We start from the raw sequence: 24,172 nt of genomic DNA, 5'->3' as shown, positions 1-24,172 counted from the left end.
TAACACTAGAAACCAAACTGAGTAGAAGGGACTATTTAAATATAAGATCTTTTTCATGTCAAAATAAATGAGAAATATAAGTTATTAGGAATGCAAAATGTAACTTAAACAATTATAGGACTGTTTACCTGGTGCTTAAAGTTTCAAAAGAAAAGGGTATCAGTATGTGATAAAATAACTAAAATACAAGTTAGATCTTTTTAATAGGGAAGCATGGAAAGTAAACATGTGATGGTTTGTAAGAAATAAAGTATTAAATAAATTTAAGTCCTTTATTCTGTGTGTGCTCGGTTCAAAAAGTACTTAGGACATTTGGTAATGCTTATAAATCCAGTCAGGAGTCTTATGTGATTTAACATTTTACCATATTGTAGACAATTGTTTCCGCTTTCAGAATAATAAAAATCTCATTTTCACAAAAAATTGACTTAAGATCTTTTTCCTCCCGGTCACAATTAAAGCCCTTTATAATAACTGTAGTTCATCAATTAAAATTGCAATTTTTGTAACTGGATGGTAGAAAAAGTTCATAATGACGAAATTGATCTCAGATCGATTTTTTCCTGATGAAGCAAGGTTTTTTGTTAATGGACATGTATCATCGCGCAATAATAGGCACTGGGCAATAGAAAAACTTCAACATGTGATCGAGGTTCCACAGCATGGGCAAAAGTAGGAGTGTGGTGTGTCATCAATGCCCACAGAATTATTGGACCTTTCTTCTATGAAGAGACAATAAATAGTGAAAGATACATGTATACACCTTATTTTGGGACTATTGTGTGAAAAACTGACATATCACGAACGGTTAACAGGGTATTTTCAACAGGATAATGCGATTGTTCATACTGCTAATGCATCTATGACAGAGCTCAGCTGTATCTTTGGATGGAAAATTATCAGTAGGGAGTTATGGCCAGCCCGTTCCCCAGATCTAACACAGTTAGATTTTTATTATGGGTAACACTAAAAAACAGAGTGTATGCAAATAATCTTCGTATAATTGAACAACTGAAAGATAACATTCGTGATACAATTACATAAATCAGTGCAGTGGAGCTCATGAATGTAAACGATAGTTTTTTACAGCAATGTGAACTCTGTATAGTGCAAAATTGTCAACACTTCCAGCAGCTACCATCATGAGGGTGAGTACAAAATTCTGTAATTAATATAACACATAATAATTAATGTTAAATACAACATATTATGATTAGTAAGTATGCATGTAAGTTTTAATTTGGTGAAGCGCCGTGAGTTTAAGGGCCTGGTTGCTGGCAGTCGCTCAAGCACCGTGCCACCTAGCGACCAAAGAATAAACTGGTACTTATCGCTGTAGTGCTCTGTAGTATGCCTAAACCATCAAAGTTGAATGTAATTATTATTATGTATTATACATAGCATAGATACGAGTGTTAACGCTAATACCTATATCTTAAATGATCTCGTAACATCATACACATTGAACTCTCCTATAAAATACCCACATTTACTTGTTTTAGTTTTTTGTGTCGGAAATATTTTAGTTTAAAATAGTTTCAAAATATTGTTCATCCTCTTGTGTGTGATTTTATGTAGAAAGGCTGTGAGGCGGTATTGATGAGGAGTTAATCTAACAATGAAAAAGTTACTCTATCTGAGAACAAGGTTTTATTTATACAACGTAGTTTACTTTTAATTCTTTACACTTAGCAGAATGGTAATAAGCAATTCTAAGCATTAAAAAAGTAAAATTGTCTTGTTCTGCAAACCACTTTTCCACAGCACTTATTAGTCTTTACTTCTTCATTCGATGAAAATATCTTTCCTTTTTATTTTTGGTTTTAAGTTTCGGAAATAGCTAAATCTGGTGAATAAGGAGCATGGTCAATCAATTGGAAACCAAATGAGTGGATGCATTGTCTTACAAGAGCAATATATTTTTGGAAATTCTACCATAATGTTTTTCCACAGTTTTTTCCCCCGATACGTAGTTAGTAATGCAGAATAATACACTTATAGATTACAGTTTCACCTTCTAAGTAATTTTCCGTAATTATTCCGTGTTGGTCCCAAAAACTTGGTGCCAGGACCTTTCCTACTGACTTTTGAGTGTGAAATTTCTTTGGGCAGGGAGAACCAGAATGTTTCCATTTTTTTTTAAATTGTTCGTTTGTTTCTGGATCATAATTTATTCATTTATTTGTCTTTAACAGGGCAAAGCCCCAATTACAACAGACAATGCAAATAGTTTATATGTAAGAAAATGGAAAAGAGAACATTATAAAAGGGATAAGTACAGATATGAATGCAAGATGCAAATATAAATACTAATAAAAAAAAACAGATACATATAGACATAAATACAAGACACAGATATAAATATGAATGAAAAATAGAAATTAAAAAAAAAAAATAAAATAAAATAAACACAGATAGCATAATATAGTATAGGCTAGTTTCTGATGCTTTTCTAATTCACTGTGGGCTAAAGCAAGGAGATGCACTATCACATTTACTTTTTAACTTCGCTCTAGAATATGCCATTAGGAAAGTTCAGGATAACAGAGAGGGTTTGGAATTGAACAGGTTACATCAGCTTCTTGTCTATGCGGATGACGTGAATATGTTAGGAGAAAATCCACAAACGATTAGGGAAAACACGGAAATTTTACTTGAAGCAAGTAAAGTGTTAGGTTTGGAAGTAAACCCCGAAAAGATTATGATTATGTCTCGTGACTAGAATATTGTACAAAATGGAAATATAAAAATTGGAGATTTATCCTTCGAAGAGATGGAAAAATTCAAATATCTTGGAGCAACAGTAACAAATATATATGATACTTGGGAGGAAATTAAATGCGGAATAAATATGGGAAATGCCTGTTATTATTCGGTTGAGAAGCTTTTGTCATCTAGTCTGCTGTCAAAAAATCTGAAAGTTAGAATTTATAAAGCAGTTATATTACTGGTTGTTCTTTATGGTTGTGAAACTTGGACTCTCGCTTTGAGAGAGGAACAGAGGTTAAGGATGTTTGAGAATAAGGTTCTTAGGAAAATATTTGGGGCTAAGAAGGATGATGTTACAGGAGAATGGAGAAAGTTACATAATGCAGAACTGCATGCATTGTATTCTTCACCTGACATAATTAGGAACATTAAATCCAGATGTTTGAGATGGGCAGGGCATGTAGCACATATGGGAAAATCCAGAAATGCATATAGAGTGTTAGTTGGGAGGCCGGAGGGAAAAAGATCTTTGGGGAGGCTGAGACATAAATAGGAGAATAATATTAAAATGGATTTGAGGGAGGTGGAATATGATGATAGAGATTGGATTAATCTTGTACAGGATAGGGATCGATGGCGGGCTTATATGAAGGCTGCAATGAATCTGCGGGTTCTTTAAAAGCCATTTGTAAGTAAGTAAGTAATAATAATTGACGATTTCTTAAATTTGATGTTCGAGCATTAATCTAGATTTGTGACTATAATGACGAATTCATGTTTCGTCCATAGTTACAGTACAATACAAAAAGAAGAATCCTCTTCAAAATGGCAGCAAAGTGACTGGACAATTGTTGCCAAAGTGTGGTTGCTATTATGCCAAAGTATCTAAACTACAGAAGTAAGACACTGTCGAAAATGGCTTTAGAGCTTTTTCATTATTAAAGTTTAGAAGGATGAAATAATGAAGTGGTCCACACCTCACACCTGTGGAATAGTGATTAGCGTGCCTGACTGCGAAGCCAGGTGGTTCAGGTTCGAATCCCAGTCAGGGCAAGTTACCTGGTTGAGGTTTTTTCCGGAGTTTTCCCTCAACCCAATACGAGCAAATGCTGGGTACCTTTCGGTGCTGGACCCCGGACTCATTTCACTGGCATTATCACCTTTATTACATACAGATGCTAAATAACCTGAGATGTTGATACAGTGTCGTAAAATAACCCTCCAAAAAATGAAGTGGAAGCAAAATACTGTGAAGAAAGTGTATCTTTTCTCAGTTTGCGTTAATTCTTAATGGTTTAATGAAGCAAAATGAGTCCAGGGTCCAGTACCAAAAGTTACCCAACATTTGCTCTTAATAGTTGAAGGAAAACCTCAGAAAAAAACTTCAGCCAGGTAACTTATCCCAATCATAATTTGAACCCAGGCCTGTTCGTTTCCAGTCAGACATGTTAGGCTTCTTACCTCTTTCTCAATTCTTAAATTGAAGTTGGTTTCTCCATCTCTTTTTTTGGTTTTTCTATGTTGCGTTTTTCACTTATTGAATCATTCCTGAAAACCATCTTTAGTCATTCAAATAGTTTCTGCAGAGGAATATAAGAAGTTGGAAGCAAAACTTAATGTAGATTCTTCAATCTATAGTAAAACCTCACTTAACAGAAACCCAGCTTAACCGAAGTTGTGAAGTAAAAATAGCCTTCATATCATATCTTTGAACCATACTGTGAACCTATTTAAAAAAAAAAAGAAAGAAATATCTAAAATATATGTGCGTCTTATATTCTAAAAGTTTGTCAGTGTATTCCAATGAGACAGCTGTGACAGTTGTGTTCTCACTCCGTAGTAAGGCTTAAAAAATACACTTGAAAGTAATTACCATACATTATATTCCTACAAATATACTTGGCTCGGAAACATGACGGCCTCTGTTCTTGGAATTGGTAATCCCTCATAAACCCCCATCCTCTACTCAACCCCTAGCCGCGTGGCAGAAATACAATAGACCCCAGCATTGCCAAATATAGCAGTCATTGCCTCTACCTGTTGGGTTTCACCCGTTCTCAGTGTCTTTGTCGACGTGTTGTTTTATACCGTTGTGCGCTTCAATATGTCTAATTTATTCCGGCCATGATTAATGAGTGTTGGAGCAGATGATCCGCAGCCAGGCCTCCTGATACACCTGAAGATCCAGGACCATCACGACAAGAACAACAAAGAACACCGTCGAAGAAAACAGAATATCTTATTTGCAGAGGAGCGTAGCTAAGAAAACAAAGTGTTAAAATTGTGTCTAACGTTAGAAATTCTATACATAAAGTAATCGAAAGTTCAGGCAGTTTAATAAGCATAAATCTTAATCACTTAACATCGGACGCAACCGGCGGAGTTGGATATATGGGCATAGGAATTAAGAATTACGGTTCACCAACTAAAGAGAAAATAAACAAATTAAAACAGAATTCGGTAAGATAGACGATTTTATACGTGATTTACTTCGCCGAACAGTATGTGAACAGCATGCGAAAGAGATATCGCCAACAGCAACACCGTCCTTAGCAACCTAAATAATGACATTATTCACAGCAGTGCTTAAAAGTTTTCTAACTTACAGCAGTGAATTAAACGCTTTTAAATCACTCTACATGACAACCAACATATTAGCAATAGTAAAATGAATATATATGAACTTCTTCGCCAACAACACAGTACAAAGAAAAGCCCTACAATTTAAAATTAAATTTACATACCAGTAATGGATAAAATATTGTGTAGCATACTAGAGTAAACAGATTTTATCCGTTCGTGGAAATTATCACCCAAGGCGAAGCTGATAAAATCTAACTTTACTCTTTTGTACTATAAATTCTATAACTATTCAATGATCACAGTTTCAGAAAATTTTACCGGTGCAACATTCTTAATTAAGTATAAAATTCTGGAACTTCAGTAACATGAGAATTTAACACTTATTATAGAAGTCTGCATTTTTTTGTTTATTTAGGCAAAACATGTTAGTGAAAATATAAATATAAAGTGTTTTTAAAATAAGTTTGTTCATTTTTATGCCAATTTTGTTTTAGTAATTATAAATTAAGGTATATTTACAAAGATAATATAGTCTTTCTGAAAATCGCGGTTTCACGGAACACAGTTTGAAAAACGTTCGCAAATCACAATGACTTCAAAATTGGCAACTCGGCTAAGGGTTTATCCCTTGCGCGTGCCTGCAGTTAACTGGTAAAGGGGATGAGGGAAGGTCGTCATGTTTTCGTGCGAAGTATAAGAGTGAATGTCCTTTAAGGAATGCAGTAGACAGAGAAATCTGTTTCCCATACCCTCAGTTCGCTTGTTTTGTATTCAGTAATAATAATAATGATAATAATAATTTATTTAACCTGGCAGAGTTAAGGCCATATGGCCTTCTCTAACACTCAACCAGGAGTAAAACTGCGTTACAAAAAACATTACAAATTTACAAAGTACACTACAATTTTACACACAAAACTGAATAAGATAATAATAATAAAATGTAACAACAAGTAAGTAGAAATCAGACATAACATATAACATACAGAAAGAAAGAAAAAAGCATAATAAAATGTGAACAGCAGGTCAAAATACATGAGACATGCAAAGTATGAAAGAAGTAAGACAATTATTGATGATGATGATGATGATGATGATGATGATGATGATAATAATAATAGTAATAATGATAATAATAAAAAATAAGAATAGTAATAATAATAATAATAATAATAATAATAATAATAATACTAAAAGTAGTAATAAAATAGTGCAGTACAAAGCATACAATGAATACAATATTTATAAGTACACACAGTAAGGAAACTTATGATTATATATACCTCAACTTATCACATTATAGATATACCATTATCGGAAAATATGAAAACAAAAATATAAAATAAGTTAAATATCACTAGAACATAAAAAAATGTGAATACGTGGAAACATGCAATACAACACTTGTCATAATAGTTAGTTTGGCAACTCGTCGTAAGATAATTTTCTAACTTGGATTTGAAAGATTTCAATGTTCGGCAGCCCTTGACTTCAGGCGGCAGAGAGTTCCAGTGATGAGAGGTAGCAACAGTGAAAGATGAGGAATACAGAGATGATGTAATGGCTAGTGGGTATATGTTGGTCCCATCAGATTAAAGTTATTCTTTGTTATGTACCTTTTGATCTACTTAGCCCCCAATCCAAGAATTGTAGAATCAGTTACAGCTGAATGAGAGGTGATAAACTGATTCCGCGTTATTCATTTCTGTGATATCATAGGTCTTAACCTCTTGTTGAGTGTATTACTGGAAATAGTACTCTATGGATTATCAAAAAAAAAAGAATATATATTATCCAAAATGGCTCTGCTCGTTTTATTTCAGATAAATTGGGTTCTACTGAAGTTGCTTGATCATTTTGAATGTGATTATCAGATAGTACACGTGCCCACTCGGCAGTCTCTCACTGCTGTGTAGCCCCTTCAGAAAGTGATTGTTTACACATATCATCATTGTTCCTGCAATAACTCCTATGTGACATATTTATCGATTTTCAGATTTTTGCTCTGTTAAATAACTTAAATAGTGATACAGCAAATAATAAAATCTCCTATATGTAATTATATTTCTTTCTTTCGAAAATGTAAGAATTCACAATCTTCTATGTACCACTGCCATAGAATGAATAAATGTATTTTTTCTTCCTACTGAAAAATTTTATATTTTGCACATGAGTTATTGCAGGAACAACGACAATATGCAGTAAGATCCTCTCTGAATAATTGCCAAGTTACATCAAGGCCGCACAACTGGTTCTCAGGATATTCAAAATGGCTGGGTACTTTCTGGACAAATCTTTTTAATTTGCGGATTTACATACACTTTTCACATGTTTCAGGTATTAACATGGAATTCTTCCTACAAACTGAACCAGTTGTGCCTTGTGATATGCTGGAACTGTGGTGTAAGTTTGGATCAGCAGTGTGAAAGACTGATACCTTTACTGTCAGCACTGATGTCTTTATTCATTTGCTTACATGATGTTTACATTAACTTTCTATAAGAATTAATTCGTGAAGTTATACATAGTTATGATGTTCTATGTTCCTAATATAGGAAGGACTTGATTAATGTAAATACTACACTCTTGGAACAATTTTTATGTCATGTATATTATCGATGTACTAGATTAAGTTACATAAATAGTTGCCATAGTAATTAAGTCATGGCATCATCTAGTAAGAGAAGGTCAGCCAGTAAGCAAGAGAATTCTTTCGATGATGAGAATTCTGACGACTTGGAAGAATTAGAAGAGTTAGAAAGATACGATTCTAGTCAAAGTTTGATTAGTGACAGTGATAGTGGCAGTGATAGTGAAATTTCTGTTGATGATTATGCATTGGCAGACGTTATAAATGCAGAACAAAGTGATGATGAAGATCTTGTTCACAAATCCACCAAAAACCTTGCCTGTTACAAGTGGGAGGACATGAAGAATTATGCAGCAAAGCGGGAAGATTTTTTAGGGAGTGCTGGTCCTCAACTTGGTGCACGCAGTGTGTGCGACATTTTGTCAATATTTTTGCTGTTTTTCAGTACTGATCTCATGAAAAATATTGTTCTGGAAACCAATCGGTATGCAGAAAAGTTCATAAACTCTAGAGTCTTCCCTCCAAGATCTTCCATGAGGCAGTGGACTCCTGTAACACTAAATGAGATGTATATATTGCTTGGGATTTTTCTGCTTATGGGAATTATACAGAAACCTACTCTCCGCTCATATTTTGCACGTAAAAGACTGATATCTACACCTGGTGTTGGAGATATTATTTCACGGGATAGGATGGAACTGATATGTAAGTTCTTACGTTTTTCTGATAGCTCTTCTATAAAAGATTACAACGGCCCTGAGAAACTTCATAAAATATATCCTATTATTTCCCATTTGAACAAAAAATTTCAAAGTCTTTATCTTCCATCTCAGAATATTTCAGTTGATAAGACCCTAACACTATGGAAAGGTAAATTGTCCTTTAAACAGTATTTTCCTAGAAAAAATTCAAAATTTGGAATGAAAGTTTATGAATTAAGTGAATCCAGTACAGGATACTTATGGTCATTTTTCGTCTGTACTGGTAAGAACATGTCTTTGGATGTATTATCAGTTAAAGAAGGCTCAAATAAAACAACAGCTGTTGTTTTGACACTTCTGAAGCCTCTTTTGAATAAAGGGTATACAGTATGGATGGATAATTTTCATAATTCATTAGAGCTTGCCAGATTTCTGAAAAAGAATAAAACTGATTGTGCTGGTACTGTGAATCTAAGGGAGAAAGGTATGCCGAAAAAGGTAAAAGAAGGTAAATTGAAAAGAGGTGAAATTATATCCCAACATTCAGGTTCTATCACCATAATGAAATGGCGTGATAAGAGAGATATTCCATTCATATCCACTTATCACACAGACGAAATGAAAACTATTTTAAGAAGAGAAGAACAGATAAAAAAACCAGTGATCTGTATTGACTACAACCAAAATATGGGCGCTGTAAACCAGATATTTGAAACATATCTTTCAGAAAAGAAAAAAATGCATAAGTGGTATATGAAAATATTTAGGAAACTTCTGAATGCTGCAGCTTTGAATACGATGGTTCTTTACAAACAGAATACAGGTAGTACTATTGATCTTCTGGCATTCAGAATCACGCTAGTGGAGGAGATATTGAAGAAGTTTTGTGATGCAGAAAAGAAAACATTGGGTCGACATGCTTCAGACAACACAGTCTCTCGGTTGAAGGGGAGGCATTTTATACGAAAAATTCTTCCTAGGGGGAAGAAATCAAGACCACAAAGACGATGTGTAGTATGCAGTAAACGTGGGAAGAAAAAAGACACTGTTTACTGCTGTAGGGAGTGTGATGTTGGGTTGTGTTTGGATGGTTGCTTTGAAATCTATCATACAAAGCAGACTTTTTAAGAAAATGTGTTATTTAATTATTTTATTCCCAAGTACAGGGTGATAAACTTTCTGTACGACCTTATCATTCTTTTCGAACTGCAGTAAGTCTTTCAGAAGTGAGGAAATGTATAAAAGACTTTATTGGAAAAATAGTGGCATGGTAGTGACAGGGAGATACTATACAGGAAAACTACGCTACAACAATTTTCTGGGGACTAAGAAAGTTGTGTCATTATATCAGGATTATTGTTGTATTGAAGGGTTATGAAATTTTTCCTATATTTATGTTCTGAAAGAGAATGTAATAGAAGCATAAAATAATATTATATACTACAAAATAACATTTACATACTATTTGATTATCCTACTTGATGTACAAATTCAGTTAACATTCAGGCATGTTTTTAAACACACTGGACAACAAATTTTAGCTTTGAAATTAAAAGTACTTTCCCATGTTCATTTTAGCTGCTGAACAGTGACAATTCATTTTATGGGCATAGCAGTGGTCGTAATGTGTGTAAAGTTAGTCCTACCTGATTAACACGTGAACATCAGCATTTCTGCCACTCATGATGCTAGCTCCATCATAGCTTTGTGATTAGGTTGTTTTTGTCATGGATTACTTGCGACAAAACATCTGTAATACAGACTGACAGAGATGCCACATTACAATTGTTTGAATTCACAAAAGACCAAAATCGTTCCACAGGTTTGCCATTGGATAAAAGATAATGCAACACTATCACCATTTGTGTTAGGGATGATAATCCATAGTTTCAAATGCTATGACTGATACATAGTCTGGTTTTCCTATTTCTTCCTTCACCTTCTCATGGTACACCTCCAACATGCACTGTAACAAGTCATTTTGCATGTCTTTTGAAGTGGCCTTAAACACAGTTGTTTCTTTCATGTACTCTTTAAGTGCAGAATCCAACTCAGCTGTAAAGTTTATTAATCCACGAAAAAATCCCGGATTTGCGGAACTATCCTTTTCGTCTTGGCCACGTAGAGCTAGCTCAAATGCACCACAAAACTTTATACAGTTTATTATTTGTGCCAGTCCTGTGCTGTGGCGTCGTGGTCTAAGGCATCCTGCCTAAGACTCGTGTAACAGAATGCACGCTGGTTCTCATGAAATTTCGATCAGTGTATGGGATCGGTGCCCACCCAGCATTGTAATGCACTTGGGGAGCTACAATAGGTAGCGAAATCCGGTTGCGAATGCCAGCTATAATGGCTGGGGGATCATTGTGCTAACCACACGATACCTCCATTCTGGTTGGATGATCGTCCACCTCTGCTTTGGCATGTGGGCGTGAGGCCAGCAGCTGACTGGTTGGTCTAGGCCCTTCACAGGCTGTAGCGCCACGGATTATTATTATTTGTGCCAACAAATACTTATTTCTACTAATTTGCATATTTTTCTGCTTAATATTTCTTCTGAACGCAGTGTCCAATTGTTGCCCAATGTTACTCCTACCAAGCATTTTTAAGTCCAATTCCGCATTCATGTGAAATCTGGAATTTGTGGCCTTTTGTTTTAAATGACTAATATCTCTGAAACTAACTTTCGTCCACATACCGCTTACATCCTGGCCTCGTGCAAAAAGTAAACATGGGAAGCAATAGAGAAAATTAGTTTCGTCACAACCACATATCCACTCATAAGTCGAGTAGACATTACAATTGAATTTTCTTTTAACTTCTTTTCCTTTGCACTTCGTTGTTTGAATTAACTTAATATCTGGAAACAGGCCTACCTCTCTTCTTTATTCTAAGCTTTTCTTCAATTGTGAGATTAAAAAAATTCACTACTTTCAGGTTTCGAATGTGGTTCATTTTTTGCAATACCTATAAACACTGGCAATAAAACAAAATTGAAGATTCACACTTATATCACCCTGGACCCTGGCTGCAAAGTGAAAACTGTTTAAATTTGAAATGACTGAGAAATCGAAATGTTAAGTTGATCAAAACATAGAGAAGAGTGTGGAGAGATGGGACATTTTTCACTTTTGATTTATTTTATGTTTTCCCTGTTTTGTGTAGAGTGTTATGAACTACAATTTTAAAAGGTGATATAGTTGAACCTCTAATCTACTGTACAGAAGTTCATGAATTTGTGTTATTTTGGACATCACATGTAATTTTGTCACATTGTCAAATGTCCCATCCCTTCTACGAGGGGGATCCAGGAAATAACGACCGTTCGCGCATACCCGCCGCGCAGCTGACTCCCCTTCCTTGTTTGAAGGTCAGCTGGCTTCCTTAACATGTGTTCTCATAATGTTGTGAGTACTGGTTGCAACAAGTCGGCATTGTGCATTTTGTGTTACTTCAAAATGAACGACGTGATTGATAATCCCGCCGACTGTGAGGTGAGGAGTGTGATTCGATTTTTGAATGCCCGACATTTGAAACCTGCAGAAATTTACCGGCAATTGAAAGAAGTGTATGGTGATACTGTAATGAATGAAAGAAATGTGAGAAAATGGTGCGAAATGTTCGACAATGGGCGAACAAATGTCCACGATGAAACTCGACCCGGACGCCCATCACTCATCACAGAAGACCTGAAGACAGAATCTTGCAAGACAGGTGCACATCACTCGACGAATTGCATATTGCCTTTCCTGACATTTCTTGTTCTTTGCTTGGTAAAATTGTGTCGCAACATCTTGGCTACCACAAAATCTGTGCACGATGGGTTCCACGGCAACTGAGTGACCAACACAAAACTCAGAGAATGGCCTCAGCATTGACATTCTTGATGCGATATCACACAGATGGAGACGCCTTTCTTGATCAAATTGTGACTGGTGATGAGACCTGGGTGTCTCACAACACCCCAGAGACCAAGCACCAGTCACGTCAGTGGCATCATCCCTCATCACCCAAGAAACCGAGAAAATTCAAACAGACTCTCTCAACATAAAAAGTCACGGCTACTGTCTTTTGGGATCGCAAAGGTGTTCTTTTGCTGGATTTCATGCCAAAAGGCACAACGATCAATGCAAATCATTATTGTGAGACTTTACGAAAACTACGGCGAGCCATCCAAAACAAGAGGCGAGGAATGCTTTCGAGAGGAGTTGTGCTTCTTCACGACAACGCCGGCCTGCACACTGCTGCTTCAACTCGAGAATTGCTGGATCAATTCGGTTGGGAAATCTTTGATCATCCGCCCTATAGTCCAGACCTTGCTCCTAGCGATTTTCACCTTTTCACTAAGCTAAAAGACTTTCTGGGTGGTACGCATTTTGGAAGTGATGAAGAGTTGAAGAAGACAGTGAACACCTGGCTTAATGAACTGGTGGCAGAGGAGTATAACACGGGAATTCTAAAGCTAGTGAACAGATACGACAAATGTTTAAATGTAGGTGGTGATTATGTAGAGAAGTAAAGGAAGCTTCAGTTATGTAACAGACTTTGTTTTTTCAAATAAATATATTTTTTTTTAATTATTACAACAAAACGGTCGTTATTTCCTGGATCCCTCTCGTACTAAGCAGGTAGGATGGGACATCATAACAGGAGGAATGGGACAGGCTTTAAGGAATGCTGTAAATACAAAAATTGTATATATGTTTGAAAACATTTTATTTTAATAAATTCTATTAGATATGTAATGAAACATTGATTCACAAAGGGATTACAACAGACTAACTTTCGTACTACAATATTACAAATTATTTATCAGTTTCAAGAAATCAGAAGTCCTACCTAAAAATGCTATAAACAGCTAGGTCTACATCAAAATAAAGCATGTCTTTGAATTTGGTTCTAGAATCTACATGAGCTTTTGGTAAACGAGCAACAGTGTTTTTCTGGCACATAAGCTACTTCATTTGTGATGGTGAAGTGGAAAGACAACTCTTGCTTCTTTAAAAATTTGATATCATAGCTACTTTTTTTAACTTTTTGTATTTGACGAACATAATTTTGAGTTGTGGCATTTTTTTTCACCACCATTTACTTTTACAACAACATAACAGCCTTCTACAATAGGTTCCTCCTCATTACAACTTTCATGTAACTCAGCCCAGACAAAAGAAGATTCAGAATCATGAAGTGACACATCTTCATCACCACTGCTTTCTTCCAATTCTATTAATTTTCTTTTTACAAATATTGTCTTTTCAGTTTCTTTTGATTTGGATATTTTTTTCATTTTTTTCTTTCTTCTGCTGTTCTTGCATTCTTTTTTTTTTTTTCTGCCATCGATGCAATTTGGTTTTTGATGGATGTGCTTGTCAAAATTTGTATTTTACCTGGTTTTCTTCCTTTTCTGCTTTTATCACGAGGACTAGCTTTAGGGTAGGGACAGACATCTTCTGGTAAACAGTCTTTTACTTGCTGTAAATCTTTGGTGTTAGGAGTTCCAGTAGCTGATATAGATTGTTATGTGCTGGTGTCTAGGGAATGAAGGGAGACTAGAGTAAGATGTGGAGGGTTTTCAGATGCATTGTTCAACTGACTGGGCCTAACTGGACTTGAAGTAGTAACAGGAACTTCTCTTTCGAGGGGTCTGTCTGTGACAGTAGCTGGTCTCAAATGAACATCTGTGAATACCTGACTATGAAATGGCCAGATACCAGTTTTCTTAAAGCCAGAAGTTGCATTTTGTCTGGTAAAAACTTTATTGTAGGCTATTGCAGCCAACTGTGGAATATGGTAAATGTTGATTAGTTTCCCTGCATTTTCAAGCCCGATCGTGAAATCTTGACAGGCCCTATTGTAACTAACTTTAAATTGGGCATACACAGACACATCTAAGGGTTGAAGACTATGGCTGCAGTGTGGGGGTAAACTTAGAAGTACAACATCATTGTCCTTGGCTGTTTGTATTATGTAAACATTAAAATGTGTTTCATTGTTATCGAAGAGTAATAAAACTGGTCTTTGGAGCATTTTACATGGTTAATAAAGTGTTCGAGAACTTTCAGGAATTTTCATTCGTCATAAACCCAGAGGAATGTAATTTGCAATTCATTTTTTGTGTTCAGATAAGTCTAGTAATATAATGAAAAATATGTAAGTTCAATCATAAGACTTATCTTTGCATTTTGTATAAAAATTTAATTTCGTTTTTGATCCATGTTGTTTCAGCTAAGGTTTTTGTTTTTTTTAGCTGATATAGTTTTGCTCTTGATTTTGATTTTTGCGTAATTAGGTGTTAATTTTGCTTTCAAACATTGTTGATTAAACCAAATGTTTGCATTAGTGTTGTGTAATTTAATCTTCAAGTTCAGATAACGTTTATATAAAACTGTCTGATTGACATTGAGTAATTTGCAATTCATTTTTTGTGTTCAGATAAGTCTAGTAATATAATGAAAAATATGTAAGTTCAATCATAAGACTTATCTTTGCATTTTTGTATAAAAATTTAATTTCGTTTTTGATCCATGTTGTTTCAGCTAAGGTTTTTGTTTTTTTAGCTGATATAGTTTTGCTCTTGATTTTGATTTTTGCGTAATTAGGTGTTAATTTTTCTTTCAAACATTGTTGATTAAACCAAATGTTTGCATTAGTGTTGTGTAATTTAATCTTCAAGTTCAGATAACGTCATTTCACCAGAGGAATGTGTTAGTCCTAAACTGCCAGATGGATATACATTGAATTTTTCCTGTTTGAATGTTTTCAAAGGGAAAACAAATGCTGGTGGCACTGTGGATTTATGAAAAAGCAGATTGTAACTAGCTTTCCTCTTTCTGCCGAGGTTATCTGTCTCCCACTTGTTTTGAACCTTTTGTAGTTATCACCTTTGGCTGGACATGCACAGTGGTTACACCAGTTTCGTCCACATTCCATATGTCTTGTGGGAGGAAACCAAACTGCTGGTACACCTCTCTAAGATTGGCATAGAAACTATCCAGGTTTGCCTGATTGAAGCAAGCTGCTTTGCATAGATTAGTTCTTTCTGGTTTTCTTAAAGAGAGCTTTTGTATCTTGACATGAAACCAATAAGCCATTCTCTTCCAGCCATCTGCTCTTTCTGTCAGGTCTCAGGAATGTTGTTACTGTTTACAGCTATTACATACTGGTAGGCAACTTCTTTGCTTTCGGTTGCAATGCTGGTGTATCTTGTTCCGGTATTTCAGTAATCTCCACCGAAGAAAATTCAATACCTCTTCCAGATGGAATATTTAATTTCTTCTTTCTCAACTTCTTCAAAGGCTCTGTTTCTTTTCTCCTACTTTCTTTCAAAATGATTCAAATGTTAATACCCAGTCACTGCCTGAGTTGTCAGTACTGGTATTATTAGATGCTAGAGGTACTGGTACTTCATCATTAGATTGTAACCTCTTGTGTGGAAGTCTCTTCAATACTTCGTCCTGGTCATTGGGGACGATTCCTGATGCTTTGAACACACTCTTAATGTTTTTTTCAATTGTATCAGTCCTCATATCCTCTATAATCTTCTTGAGAAGCTGTGGAAATTTGTCTTTGGGAATAGATCCGTGATTTTTGTTTTTCCACTCTTCTAATGTTTGACGCCATTCGATTTTTAATGGCCGGTAAAAGCCAACATCTAATGGTTGAGTGTATCCAGTGCTATTGGAAGGTAGAAGAACAAACTTTATGTTGTTGCTTTTACACTCCTCTATAATCCAAGGTGATATATGACTCGCCAAATTGTCACCGATCATGGCTTTCACAGCATCCTTGTCAAATTTTCGAAAATATGGTAGGGTAATCATTCTGAACCAGTCTTTAAATATTTCAAGAGTGAATCACTCACTTTTGGACAGGTTGTAGACTGTTCCCTTAGGACCACCCTCTGTCCATGTGTTGTACAGATGATCAGCCTTATATGTAACATAGAGAGGTAGTAGTGTGCCATCAGCCACAGCAGTGAACATGGCAGAAGTGCTTGCTTTAGTAGAGTGAATAATTCTCTCTGGGTGTCGGCTATCTCTTCTAACTACAATTTTATGTCGTCCAGGTCATCTGCCATGTTGGTTTCATCGTAGTTTATTATAAGGTTGAGTTCGACACCATTTAATGTCACACTCAATTCATCAAAGTAGTCGTTAATAAAGTTTGTATCTATGATTGCTCGACTATCTTTACATTTTGGCACATTTTATTTGACAGTTCATGTTTACATCTTGCTAGAAAGGACCTCACAAAATCTATATCTGGGAAATTATTCTTAAATCTTTTCTCTCTTATACCCAACCGATCAAGATATGATTTGACAATAAGACGAATATCACACATCATTAGTGGGAATCCCCAGCCATAGTCAAACACTGCACACATATTTGATACTGGACCAGTTGTTTTTAGGCTTCATCAGAAAGTACATATGGTCTTCCAACTTTGCTTAAATTTTTTCCATTGATTTTCCTGTTCAATGTGCATTCGATATCCAGAACTGTTCAGCTGCTTTCTCACTGAAATGCCATTTTCTACTGCAACTGCTTTTTCAAGTTGACTTATAGAATAATCTCTATATTTATGTGCACCAAGCACTTTTTGTAATCTAGCACCATATTTAAGCCTAAAACAGAGACCAAGAGCAAAAAAATGAGAATTTTCGCTTTATATGTGATAAAATTCGCAGGATACGATGTTGTCCCAAGTTACACCATCTTTGACACTGTTAGGAAATTTTATTTAGTTCTAAAGTAAGATTGAGGTTGGTTTGCAAAGCAGACACAAACATGTTATTAGTGAGCACATTATCATTAAATGGGTGTAGTCCAGTTATCTGAATTTTATAACATTGATGGTGTTACCCTAAGAAAGCGTTTCTCAAACTGTGGTCCTCGAGTTCTGCCCTTGTGGTCCTTCAAAAAAGACAGAAGAAAAAATAAAATTCGAATGAATTGCGTATCAAACTATAGCTGGAAATGACACATGGCAATCGCCTTTCACTTTTTCTCCCAGTACTAATGTTTTATGAAATTTCTTACCCTACCCATCTACCCACTTCCCACTCTACTCTCAGCAACAAAAGGGGGATTTAAAACACTATGAACTATGAACATAGCATTTCTAGCCATCTTTTCCCTGCTTATCTGGCGCCGAGCCTGTAACCCAGCCAGGGACCACCCGAATTCATAACAGAGGACCAAAGTACCGAACCTTTTGATGTATTGATGACTTTCTTAATAGTTTTGCCGACACCCAGTCTGCACATTGAAATGGGCATGTACTGTACGTCGTACACCAATAATAGAATGTGCCAAATTGCATCTTTACTTGTTGAAAATCGGGCATGTTTCTCCATTAATTTTTTTATTTGTTTTCAAGATGACGACATAAGAAATTTTAGACTCTGCGTATTTTAAAATCCAACAGATTTACTTTTTACACTTGCGTGTTTCGTCTCTAAGTGCCGTTTCAATTTCGCGGGTTTCATACACTCTTTTGAAAGCACTTTGTAACAAATAACGCACCGAGGTTTTGGTTCACTCTCATTGCCATACCAAGTAAATCCAAGTTCCAAATAACTCTTGTCATATTTACGAAAGTATTTTTTCTTTGAACAGCTACCACTAGGACTAGATATTTCTTTAATGGCACTATAATTAATATATTTCTTCACACACGGCCTCTGAACTATTAGCCCTGTCTAAATGAAGCGTATCATTATGTTCCTTTCTTTTCAAATATCCAGATTGAAGCAAGTTTTCCATTATTTATAATGAGCACTATTTAACAGAGACATGGAACACTACTAGCGTGTATCACATAAGAAGGATTTCAAACAACTAACTTCTAACAGGCAAGCGACGAACCAACAATGCATAGAATTTGTTATAAGTTACTTGTGATTGGCTACAAAAAATATAATTACAAAAGTAGTATAACTAATTAATTCTATTTTAAAATATAAGTATACGAAATACGAAAAGCCTGAAATCCCATAACGGCAACGTCCTCGTACAGGAGTGTAGGGTGAGCTGAAGGTCTACTACACTTGGGGAGCCAGTCCAAGACAGCTTACACTATACACTTATGAACTAAACACATAAATTATAATCTGAACACACAACTATCCACCCTAAACACACGATAAAAAGAAAAAAATACACAAACTGAACACATACATAGTCTTAACTCACGCACAAACTAAATACACAAAAACCTATACAAATTGCACACATAAATTGTACAGCCTAAACACACAAACTATCTAGACTAGACGCACAAAAAAGATACAGTTGAACACAAAAATTATACTAACTAAATACGAACTACACCAACTATACACGGAATCAAACTATCCAAACTAAAACACACAAAACCATACAATTGAACACAAAAATTATACTAAATACATGAACTATGCCAACAATACACGGAATCAAACTCTCCAAACTGACACACACAAAAATAACTATATAAACAATACACAACTATGGGTATACACAGTTTACATAGTGTTTGGTAATTTCTTCCAGTCTTTTCCATGCCTGCCTGTCCCTCGCTGTTCTCGTCCACTGCGCTCCAGTCTCCCTCCGGAACACATCCGACCACCTTCTCCTTGGACGTCTTCTGCTTCTTTTCCCAATGCGTGGGTCCCACATGGTCGAGGCATACGTCCACAGTCCATCCTACTCACGTGTCCGCCCCATTTCCATTTGAGATGTAGCGCCAGCCTCAGTACATCCTGCATACCGCTTCTTATTCGGATGTCAGTGTTCCTTATCCTGTCTTGCAGTCTCAGCTGGAGGACTTTTCTTTCCATTTTCCTCTGGCACACACGAAGCAGGTTTTTCTGTGCTCTGTCAGAAACCAAACTTGGCATCTGTACAGCATTACTGGGATTACGCAGGTTTCCAGAACTTCAAATTTAAGTTTGGTGCTGATGCTTTGGTTTTGCAGGTTGAATTTCAAGCTCCAAAATTTTTTCCAAGCCAAACATATTCTTCTTCGTATCTCTTTCTCTCTCCTACAGGAGAGTGACACAATTTGTCCCAGGTATACATATTCGTCGACTTATTCCAGCGTCCATTATAAGGATGTTGTCTGCATTTGTCATTAGTTTAGTTTTCTCTGGGTTCATTTGGAGCCCAACTTCTGAGCTTTTCTCGCAGAGTTCAGTCAGCATTTGTTGTAATTCCTGTCTTGACTTGGCGAAAAGTACAATGTCATTTGCAAAGCGTAAATTTGATAGTCTTCTACCGTTGATGTTCAGCCTGTATCTCTTTTTGCCCCAGTCCATTTCTCTAAATAGTACTTCTAACAGACAGGTGAATAATTTCGGTGAAATGGGATCTCCTTGTTTCACTCCCCTCCCTAAGTTAAATACTTCTCCTTCCACCTCTGTTCAGATTTTTGCGTAACTGTTGATGTAGATCTTGCCCAATAATCTTATAATTTTGTGTTCGACTCCCATTGTGTCTAGAGCTTCAAGAACTTTAGAATGCTTCACTGAGTCAAAGGCCTTGCTGTAATCTACAGATGCAATATATACCTTCATGTTGAACTTTTGACTTTTTCTGTTATTTGATTTACTGTTTGGAGATGGTCGATGGTACTGAAACTGTGTCAGAATCCTGCTTGTTCAGGTGGTTGATTTTCGTCCAAAAGTTTTGTTAATCTACTTGTCAATATCTTCGTGAATACCTAATATAAGCTGGACATCAAACTGATAGGCCTGTAATTGTTCAGGTCATCTTTTGTTCCCTTCTTGTGCAGAAGTATTATGTTGCTTTTATACCACTGGCTGGGAAACTCTTCTGTTTCTAGTATGGTGTTGAATAATTTTGTAGCTGCTTGGACTACTACTTCCTGGCCCCACTTCAGACATTCGTTGAGTATTCCGTCTTCTCCTGTCGTTTTCCCATTCTTCAAGTGGCCTATGGTGTTTCTGACTTCGCTGGTTACAATGGGTGGAATTTCATCATCCCTTGCATACATGGTTTCGATGTCGCTCCTCAGCATTCGGGCGCCTGTATACAGAGTTCTGTAGAATTTCGTGGAGGCTTCTATTATATTTTTCCTCGAGGCTTGCCTGTCTCCATCGGTCCCCTTCACTCCTAACATCCAATGTTTGCCTTCGCTCAAGTGGATCCTTAATTTCTTTACCGATCTGCATTCCTCCAAGATTAGCCTGGTCTTGTCTGTATTATACTCTCTCTCAGATCCTTTCTTATTTCTCTCTTCGTCCTTTTGTTTAATTCTGCATATTCTGTTAACGAGTACTCTTGGGCTGCTTTCATTCTTCTATTAAGCTTATTGTGTTTTCGCTTAGTTTATGTCTATTCTTTATCCCATGATTTCTGACTAGTGAATCGTTCGTAGCTTGTAGGATACTGTCTTCCATGGTGTTATAGAGAATCTGAACTCGTGATTCTGCGGTATGATATACTGGTACTAAAATAGGCTATAGAAATGATAAATTTGCTTTCGAAGGGAACAAGAGTAAGGTGATCCGCGGAACTGTTCTGACTTAAAAAAGTGGTCCCCACTTCAAAAAAGTTTGAGAAACACTGCTCTAAGATACACAGATCCAAACAATTTTTCCACCTGATACAGCATTACTACTCGTCCAGGATGGCTGTGCATCCATACTTCTACCTCTTTTGTTCTTCATGCGCTATTGTGCTCAATCTGTTAGTTATTATTTTTGTGTATATTTTATATACTGAATTCAAAAGACTGATTTCGCTATAATTATTGTAGTCTTTACGATTTATTTTTTTATAAATGGGTACAATCACTGATTCCATTCATTCCTCTGCCAGATCCATATTTCCAGTACATGTTAATTAAATCTAGAAATTTATATAGAAAATCTGGAGAAGCATATTTCAATATTTCCATGTTTATGCCATCATATTTTGGTGCTTCCAGGATTTGCATTAGGTTAGTTTTGATATCTTTTCTCCTTGCCACGTCTAACATTTGTTATGTGTAACATTGAAATAGCTGTATTTCCACACCCATTGAAAATTGGACACATGTTTATAATAATTTTTTTTTTTTTTTTTTTACTTGGAATAGGCCATACTACCACTCCTAAAATATTTGCTATTCCTCCTGAAGCACTCTGCATATATGAATTTGATCTCTTTTCTCCGGTTTCTATAAAGGTGTTGATATATGAAGAATCTTCGTTACATAAATACACATTAAACACAAAAAGTCATGGAAGGCATTTGTAGAACTTTTGCTATACACTCAAATTTTGGTACTGGAAAGTTCTGGGCATAATCGAATTCCATAACTAGACAACTTGAATTTGACTTGCACATGGCTATAGACTGTGTGCGCATGGCAATAATTTGACTATGAGCGCCCCTAGCAGCTGATGTGGAAGATAAGTCATGTGAGTGCACAGCATGCAAATGAATATACTCATGCCGTCGTCTATAGAGATATGCATGGGTTTTACAAAAAGTCAGTGGGATGCATCATATTTCAGAGCTTCTACACTTGAAAGTTGCAAAACTCGCTAAAAGTAATCACATATTTCCAGTAAAAGAGAAGCTGAGAGAAGAAATATCGGGCTTATGCTTGAGAAACAAGCACATTAATACTGAGAGAGATTATTCCAAAACATCTTTTCTGCAACAATGGAAGAAGCCTAATAGTGTTGCTGCAGAATATTTTAAATGTAGGAGAAATATTCAAACACAAATCAGAAAAACAACCTATTTATTGCGTGTTAGAAAGTGAAAACAAGGAAGTTTATACGAAACAGAACTATACGAGCAAATAAAAAATATGCTGTCGTTTAAAAAAAAATTGAAGCCATAATTTGAAATTTCGTTTAAATGCATTTAGCATAGTGTTACTTTTATTTCACACAACAATAATGTTGCTTTTATTCACAATAATGCCTTTCTATAACTTAATTTAAACACTCCTGTCAACAATGGGTATTTCACTCCACACAGCAACACAATATTCGTTATTGCACTCCACAGACGACAATGACAATTCACTTAGATTATTGAGAACGACAATGTACTGCTAATCTCGACTAATGTTCACAAAGCACTATTTATAAAACAAAACTGTCAGTTCTCAGTTCGTTGCCTTAGCTAGTTCTTCTAGCTCATTCACTCAAGTTCACAGTATATCGAACTCAAGACATCTGGATACGCCGCACTCACCTGGTCGCTGTCATAGTTGCAGTCCTCTTCAAGTCGAACCCAGGTCTCGAAGGCTGGCTTCCTTGACGTTCACTGACTCGCTGTTCTAAACTGAACTGGCTTGCTGTCCAAACTAAAACTGGCTCTCTTCGAAGGCTGCTCGCTTTTTATTAGTTAAACCACACTTCACGAACCTTCGACCCTGGAAGTTTCTGTTTCTGGAAATGCCTCGAGTTTCTCCACTACCGCCACAGTCGGCCTCCTTCCCCTCTCGGCATGTAGACGTTCCCCTCTCCTCTCTACGTCACGCTCAGTGTCCCGCGGAGCTCGCCTCGTTCCTCGTGCCTCCTGTGCGCCCTCCCCTCCGCTGGACGTGTGCCCGAACCCCAAGGCAACAAGAAGCTTCTAGCAGGGTTGCCACAATAGTATTTATAATAGTGGATTGCTGTGGCCAGAAAATCCATTCCTTTGTTTTCTCACAGATATGATGAAGAGTAAATTTGAAAGTGGCAGATGCTGTAGTTCTGTGACAGTTAAAAATAACGTCAAGAGCTGCAAAACTAATACTGAGTTTACATTTCATTAATAGAAGTAATAGCATATTTTATTGACAGAAGGTAACAAAGATAACAGGATATGAAACACAGCAAGAAGGAAGATGCTGTTCTCTTTCTTTCACTCCTTTAAACCCACAAAATGAATGATATCTACAAAGTCTGCATTAACACCACAATCTCTTTTGAAACCACTGTCAGTCATTGTCTGGTTATTTACATGAGGCACTGACAGGTTTGTCTGGACTTCTGCTTCACAATTATTTCGCAGAGAAGAAAACAATGTATTCACATCATTGCCACTACTTATGGTCACTACGTCTGTCTGTGTACTCACGTCACTGAATGTGCAAGGAATATAATTCCATATCACTTACGTCGGCCATCTTATTTTCATGTCTAAGTTTTCGCCTCTTGTACCTAGTCGTCACTCAGTTCTCCTCTCTTTGTTGTTGCTGAGCCGATGTATTTGGATTCATACACAATCTTGGTATAGGATATAACCAGGATTGTCAGGATCTCTTGTCAGTGTTCCACCTATAAAATGCCGATTACAAACACGTTAAATATTTGTCGGGTTCCATGGCTTCCCATCAATCGTGTCTCGCTTTAATGCTGCATTCCAAGGTTTCCCCTAATTATGTGCTACGTACTGTTCGGGAATATGAAAAACTTGGTCCCCAGGGGGATAATTTCTATTTGTGTTAATACATCTAACCACAGAATAATTTGTTCTACTTTTTGTAGAACTTTCCTCCATAATATTAAACTTAACTTCTTCCCAACAGACGGTAATGTGTTCATGGTTGTATATTTTTACCATATCAGACTTAATATTCATTCTTATGAAATCTACAT

General features: G+C 36.2%; 1 protein-coding gene across 3 annotated transcripts in view; it reads left to right on the top strand.

The window, feature by feature from the left end:
• LOC138701723 (piggyBac transposable element-derived protein 4-like) overlaps positions 1–22,410 on the top strand; it is a 35,344-nt gene extending 12,934 nt beyond the window's left edge. For all 3 annotated transcript variants that reach the window (XM_069828924.1, XM_069828925.1, XM_069828926.1), the window contains exon 4: positions 7,630–22,410. In XM_069828924.1, coding sequence (XP_069685025.1) covers positions 7,957–9,711 — 1,755 coding nt within the window. In that variant the 5' untranslated portion in view covers positions 7,630–7,956 and the 3' untranslated portion in view covers positions 9,712–22,410. The remainder of the gene's footprint in view (positions 1–7,629) is intronic.
• Positions 22,411–24,172: the final 1,762 nt, after the last annotated feature.

This window comes from Periplaneta americana, chromosome 6, assembly GCF_040183065.1.
Source record: "Periplaneta americana isolate PAMFEO1 chromosome 6, P.americana_PAMFEO1_priV1, whole genome shotgun sequence".
In the NCBI taxonomy this organism is placed as follows: Eukaryota; Metazoa; Arthropoda; class Insecta; order Blattodea; family Blattidae; genus Periplaneta; species Periplaneta americana.
This window is presented reverse-complemented; position numbering and strand designations above follow the sequence as displayed.